General features: G+C 55.9%; 3 protein-coding genes across 3 annotated transcripts; all 3 read left to right on the forward strand.

The window, feature by feature from the left end:
* Window positions 1-1,102: 1,102 nt before the first annotated feature.
* Window positions 1,103-2,263, forward strand: DQ04_09151000 (putative UDP-galactose 4-epimerase; the record flags this gene model as incomplete). Its single annotated transcript, XM_009315829.1, has 1 exon — window positions 1,103-2,263. One exon carries the CDS (start codon window positions 1,103-1,105, stop codon window positions 2,261-2,263), a length of 1,161 nt encoding a protein of 386 aa, XP_009314104.1.
* Window positions 2,264-2,557: 294 nt separating this feature from the next.
* On the forward strand, window positions 2,558-3,859 carry DQ04_09151010 (hypothetical protein; the record flags this gene model as incomplete). The annotated part of the gene is made up of 1 exon (XM_009315830.1): window positions 2,558-3,859. One exon carries the CDS (start codon window positions 2,558-2,560, stop codon window positions 3,857-3,859), a length of 1,302 nt encoding a protein of 433 aa, XP_009314105.1.
* Window positions 3,860-4,103: 244 nt separating this feature from the next.
* On the forward strand, window positions 4,104-6,140 carry DQ04_09151020 (cell division cycle protein 45 (CDC45); the record flags this gene model as incomplete). Its single annotated transcript, XM_009315831.1, has 1 exon — window positions 4,104-6,140. The coding sequence occupies one exon, from the start codon at window positions 4,104-4,106 to the stop codon at window positions 6,138-6,140; it is 2,037 nt and encodes a 678-aa protein (XP_009314106.1).
* Window positions 6,141-6,761: the final 621 nt, after the last annotated feature.

Consider the following 6,761-nt stretch of genomic DNA (forward strand, 5'->3'; position numbering starts at 1 on the left):
TATATATATATATATATATATATTTATTTATTTGTTTATTTATATACCTATATACATCCAGAAATGAACGTGTGGAAATCAGGGAAAATACAAAATGGAGTCACTAAAAGAAGTGGAAGCGAGAGGGGCTGTGTGTTGTTCTCATCTGTGCATGACGCCACGTGTGTCTCACTGTACCCGTTTCACGGAGTCCGGCACGCGTGCACATGCAGAGCTACAAGACAAATTACAAAAGGAACTCAAAGAGCGGAGAAACAAGAATCATTGTGCCCAAATCAACGAACATTCCACTTGCTTCTGAATCGCCCGGAAGGTGTGTGTGTGTGTGTGTGCGTGACTATATACACTGTCTTGTCTTTTCTTCTTGTTTAAAGGTTTGTGTTTGTGGTCGTTTGTTTGTTCATTCATTCGTGTTTTGATGGTATTTACTTTTTTTTGAATTATTTGCCGCATTTGGATCCTTCCAAACCCTGCAATTTCTCTACTTTTTTTTCACCTCCTTTTTGCCTGCGCATCACTGCGAGCACATAGGCACAAACAAAAGGCGGAGCGTCAAGGAGCAGGTCGCACTCGGCCCATTTACTGGATTCCTTCCTGTTTGTTGTATTCTTCAACGTCATCATTGGCCGCGGCGGGCAGTTGTGAGCGAAATGAAATGGGAACCGGCGGCCGCAGCGGCAAGGAGTGCTGTGGCGTGAGGAGGCGATGTGTGTGGCCGTCACCCTTGCCAGGCCACGCGGCCGCAAACACTTCCGTTGTGGCGGTTGTATATGCAGCTGCATAATTATGTGGCGGTGTGTCTGCATGCATATGCATTTGTCTTCCTCTGCCAGGGGGGGCTGCCTTGTTATACGTACGCCCCATCGTTGCACACGGACCGCTGGAGTCTGCTGGCTTCTTTGCATTATTTCTTGCTGTATTTCCGTTTTCATTCTGTTTGTTTGCACAAATACACCCCCACCCCCACACATATATACAAATTCATCTGGATTGCAGTATCGTAATATACCTTTGAGGCATATACAAGCTGCAGTGCTTCGGTCTGTGGTTATATTCCTGTACATAGACGCGCGCACGCAGTGACGGTAGTGAAAGGAATATAATGAAGGTCTTGGTCTGCGGTGGGGCAGGGTACATTGGGACCCACTTTGTGCGCTCGCTGCTGCGCCGCACGTCGCACACGGTCATCATCGCGGACAGTCTGGAGGCGACACACGGCCGTGCGGACCACGTGGATACAAAGGAGAACGCCGTGCGTAAGCAGAAGAGCGGCCAGCAGCAGGAAGGCGCAGCGGCAGAAGGACGCTACGCCACCCTCGAGGTGGGTGATGTCCGAGACACCGCCTTCCTCAACGATGTCTTCACGCGGCACACCCCCATCGACGCGGTTGTGCACATGTGTGCATCCATCGTTGTTCCTGAGAGCGTGCGTGATCCACTGCACTACTACGACAACAACGTCGTGGGCATCATCCGACTGCTGCAGGTGATGCAGGCGCACCACTGTGACAAGATCATCTTCTCCAGCACGGCCGCACTCTTCGGCAACCCCGCCTCGGTTGCGGAGGGTGCTGTGGACGCTGTGGACATGTCGCCGATCCGCCCTGACGCGAAGAAAAGCCCGGAGAGCCCCTATGGTGAGACGAAACTCATCGCAGAATGGCTGCTCAAAGACTGCGCACCCGCCTACGGTATCAAGAGTGTTTGCCTGCGCTACTTCAACGCATGCGGGGCTGATGAGGAGGGTGACATCGGCGAGGACCACGATCCGGAGTCCCACCTCATTCCACTCATCCTTCGTGTGCCGTTGGCCGACGAAATCAACAAGCGCCGCAAGGGGGCGCAGAAGTCACCGGTGGCGGATTTTGTGTCGATATTCGGCACCGACTACCCCACACCTGACGGCACCTGTGTGCGTGACTACGTTCACGTGTACGACCTCGCGTCGGCACACATTCTGGCGCTGGACTACTTGGTCAAGATCGGCTCCGAGGAGAAGCCAAAGTTCTTCTCCGCCTTCAACCTCGGCACCTCGCGCGGCTACTCTGTGCGGGAGGTGATTGAGGCGGCCCGCCGCGTCACGGGGCACCCAATACCCGCGAAGGAGTGTCCGCGTCGCCCTGGCGACCCGCCGGTGCTTGTGGCCTCCGGTGAAGAGGCGAAGGTGGCGCTGGGCTGGAAACTGAAGTACGACAACATTGAAAAGATTATTGCGTCGGCGTGGAAATTCCATCAGGCACACCCGGTTGGATACTCTTCGTAGTAAAATGGACAGAAAGACCCGAAGAAGAAATTGTTTTAAAGCAGCTTGTCTTTGTGTTCACCCTCCCAGCCAGGGTTGGAGCCATCAGTGTGTTGTGTTGTTTTCCTCTTGTTAATCACGTGGAGGTGAGGTTGGGAATACGGCACATGTGGTGCTGGTGACGCTGCTCTGTCGCCCCTTCTCTTCTTGGGTTTTGATGTTGGTGGTGGTGGTGGTATTGTCATCTGCCATTTGGGCGGCCAATAGCGTTCGTGGATAGGGAGTGAGAAGAGAAGTGGAACAAGGAGAAAGGCAATGGTGCTTGCAAGGGGTTGCATGCACGCGTCCATGTGTGTTTGGCGGCGCGCGCCCTCCCTCTCTGATGCTGCCGCAACACACGTTATCGCCATCCTGTGTGTGCGACGCACCCTGAATCATCGCTCACTGTCGCCTGACGATCCGTTCGGTGAACGCTCGGCGTCGAGCGATCCGTCGGAGGGCTTCTACTCGTCGTGGAGTGGCGTCGACCTCGACGCCTTCGCGAATGCGGCTGCGAGCGAAGAGGTGCGTACTGCGCACTTCGGCCCCGATTGGTCAAAGTTCACGACAGTTGGCCGGCTCTCTGTCAAGAAGATGAAGGAGCAGGGTACGCTGGGAGCTGCGAATGACGCTGCTGGTGTTACTCCTGGTTCCTCACACGGGAGCGATCGAGGCACGATGCCCCAGCCACTCACCAGGGAGGAGCTCCATGCACGAGAGCTCCAGGCGCGCAAAAAATCACTCGAGAAGAACTACAGCAGCTACGAAGAATACGTGGTGAAGGAACTTGGCATCGTCGGTGATGACGGGGATAACGAGGCGGCGGACACGTGTGTGAGCAAGCAGGAGGTGGGGATGGTGGACAAGGAGGAGGAAGGGGAAGATGACGAGGAGACTGTGCCCCTGCCACAGTTCATGGCGACTTTAGAGGTGCAGCGCAACGCGAGCAGTGATACGGTGCCGGGATCAGAAACCGGCACGCTGCTCGCTCGGCGGCGGGAGACGTTGCAGGTGCCGGACCCGCTGATGAGTGCGGTCCTCAGCGCACTGGGTGAACCACACGGCAACCCGCAGCTGCCCCGCACGGACCCTCTGCATTGGAACACGGAGGAGATTCTTTTGTGGGTGACGAAGATGGAGCAGGTGCGTCACTCCCTTGTATCTGCTGCTGCTGTAGCTGCTGTTGCCGTTGATCATGGTGGCAGTGGCGAGAATGAGGATGCAGCGGATGAGGCGCCAGTCATGCAGGATCCGTCGATGCAAGAGGCGTTCCACATGGCAGGCACAAACGGAGAGTATCTCCTGCACCACACTGTGCCGAATACATTGTTTCAGGTGATGCGGCGGTGGTATTTGCGACGCCAAGAAATCGCGCTGTTGGTAATGACGGAACATCAGAAGAACCACAAGAGTGGTGTGAATAGTTGCGGCGGCGGTGGTGGTGGCTGGGTTCCAGATGATGCCTTCGTCAGAACTGCTGTTGAGAATGGCAGGGCGAAGCTTGATGAAGCTGCAGCAAAGGTGACGCCGACGCTCATCCGGGAAACCATCTGCCAGTGTTATCCCTACTGCCGCTGAGAACGTGTGCATGTTGTTGTGCTACATCAGCTGCGCCTTTGAAGGGCAAGGACGCCTCTCGTCTAGACCAAGTTTGCCAAAAAGGGAAGGAAACACTAGTCCTGCATCATGGCTTGATTTAATCGTCGTTTCGTGTAACAGTGCTGAATTTAGTTGTTGTTTTTTTTGGGTTTCATTTGTTTTCGCTTGGGAAGAGAAGAAAAAAAAAAAAGGGATAGGGGTCCTGCCTGTATTAGTGAAGCGGATGGGGGACTCACCGACGCCGTGGGACCACATCAACCGGTTCTACCACACAACACGCAAGCCCATTCAGCTGCTCGTCGCGTACCACGCCGATGCTGCCGCGGCGTCGCTGACGCTGACGGCGCTGTTAAAGGCCTGCTTCATCCCCTTCAACCTGCACCCTATCGCCGAGTACGCCGAAGCAAAGAGTGTGATTCAGCGCACGAGCCTGGCGCAAGACGCGGAGCNGCTCGGCGACGAGCCACCAGTGGACGAGCTGTTCGTTCTCCTCGGCCTCGGCGCGCCCGTCTCGCTGCGATCCTTCTTCGACCTCCAGCGGCACATTGTTATCGTGCTCGACTCATACCGACCGTTTCTCCTCGACAACCTCCGCGCGGACGACGACGCGCGGCTGGTGGTGTGGGGACGCGAGCGCGTCCATGAAGAGGTGGAGCAGTTCTTCCGTGAACAGCGGCAGCGAGAGGCGGCGCGTGCACGGCGGCGGCGGCGCCGACGCGCACGCACGAATCAACAGCGCCAGCGCGCCTACGAAACGGCTGACGCAGCGGCAAGTGAGGGCAGCGACCTTGACAGCAGTAGTAGTGATGATGATGATGACGACTACGACGAAAATGACGAGATGACGCCCTCGCAGAGTCAGGAGCGGCTCGACTGGCTGAACGAGGATGTGCCGGCACATCTAGAGGAATTGTACTACGCTGCGGAGTGTGCGGGGAAGAGCTGCGCACTGGAGGCATACGACTTAGCGACGCTCCTCAACCGCGTCAAGGAGCCAGTGCTGTGGCACGCCGCTGTGGGAGTCTGTGATCTGTTCACACGTCGTCTCATCGATTATGGGACGTATCTTGTAGAAATGCGCCGGCTGCACAATGAAGTGGCGCTGCGAAAAGGCATCCGCCGTGGGCCACTAGATGATGTGACGGAGGAAACGGTGAATAAATACCACAAAATAACATCTAGCAATACAATGCAGCTTCTCAACTTTGATGAGGACCAGCTGTTCCTGCTGCGCCACTTCTCGCTATGGGATGCGATGTGGTACCACCCGGTGGTCGCGAGCATTCTCGGCTTGCACCATGTGGAGGATGGCGTAGGTACACTCCGGCAGCTCCTCGCACGCTGCGGGGTCTCGGCAAAACTGGCGCAGCAGCCGTGGCGTGAGGTCCCCGATGACGACAAGGCCGAGGCGAAGCGGCTCTTGCACCATGAGCTCAAACAGCTACTGCGAACACGCGGGAGCTTCGTTAAGAGTCCCTCGCAGATTCGGTGTGTGGCGCGCACCGTCGGGTACAGCGTCGAAGTGTCGACCTTCGACGTCTGCACGCTCTTCACGGCGCTGCTCGCGAAGGTGCCCCCAGCCGCTCCACACACGGCAGAGCAAAGCGAGGCGTCCGCGCAGGAGAAGCTGCGCGAGTTCCGGCGGGAACAGTTCTGGTGCGCGCACGACATCGTCGACGCAGACCCTAACTCGAAGGCATTCGCCGCGGCGGTGCAGGAGGCGCACTCACTGCAGGAGGCAGTGGCGGCCGCCACCAGCGCCCTGATGCAGCCGGGCATGATTCAGAGCACCAAGGGGATCCACTATGCGCAGCCAAGTGACGCGACGAACACCTCCACCGCGCTGGAGACGTTCAGTTCTCCGCTTCGCCTCGCCGCGTTGGCGGAGCGGCTGCTGTACACGCTGACTGTTGAGCGCGGACTGGGGAAGTACACGCGTGATGTCCGCCCGGTGATGCTATGCTGCCCGATTCCCCACTCTGGCGCGTTGACTACACAACAGGAGGAGCAGCAACGACAGTTGATGCAGGCGGAGGAAACATTTGTTGTTTTATTTGCCCACGAGGGGCCCACAACTGCTGGATTGGCACCGGTATTGCCCGTTGCTCGATGGAACGACTGCGTGACGAACACAGAGGACTTTCTTGTGCCCCCGTTGCGGGACTATGTGAGACGTGACACGGTTGTCGTGGAGGGGCGCGAGTCTACCGCCCACTTGGCGGAAATGCTCCACCTCTACTCATTGGCAGGTGGTCGTTGAGGGGAGATGTACCCATCTATTTTTATCTATAATTGGACTCATACAAGTTGTTTATAGACATACACACGACAAGCCTTCTCTCTGTCGTTGTTGTCTTCGTATGCGGGTGTCTGCTTGTTATAGGCATCTACATTGAAGACATATTTGCCCATCTTTGAGACACTGAATATTTATAGAAGTGAGTGGCGTTGTGGACTAGTTAGACACTTGGCGGGGCGTGGTGCGCCTGGCTGATAGAAATTCTCCCGTGTTGTGGTTTTTTTTGTGTTTTTCAATTAACTGCTCCTTATTTACTTCGCGCCACTCCTCTTCTTAAGGTGGTATACCACGATTTCAAATGCGAAAGAATGGGAATGTGTTGAGCCCCCTTCTCCTGTTATGTCCCTTCTTGCTCTGAAGCACACTCATCCATTCGCACTCTCTGCTCTGTCACCTCCAGCACTAGAGTAGGTGCACACCGTCGCGTCTTTCAAGCGCGGCCCTCTTTTCTGCATCGCAGTTAGTGTAGAGCCAAAAAAAAAAGGATATTGAGTGCGAGGAGCCAGCCCACCCACACCGAAGGGCTCCTGCTGACTACTTGCAGTTGCCGTTGTTTGCGCGTTTGTGTTCATTTTTTTTTTT

This window comes from Trypanosoma grayi (genome assembly GCF_000691245.1).
Source record: "Trypanosoma grayi strain ANR4 Tgr_915_V1, whole genome shotgun sequence".
Lineage (NCBI taxonomy): Eukaryota > Euglenozoa > Kinetoplastea > Trypanosomatida > Trypanosomatidae > Trypanosoma > Trypanosoma grayi.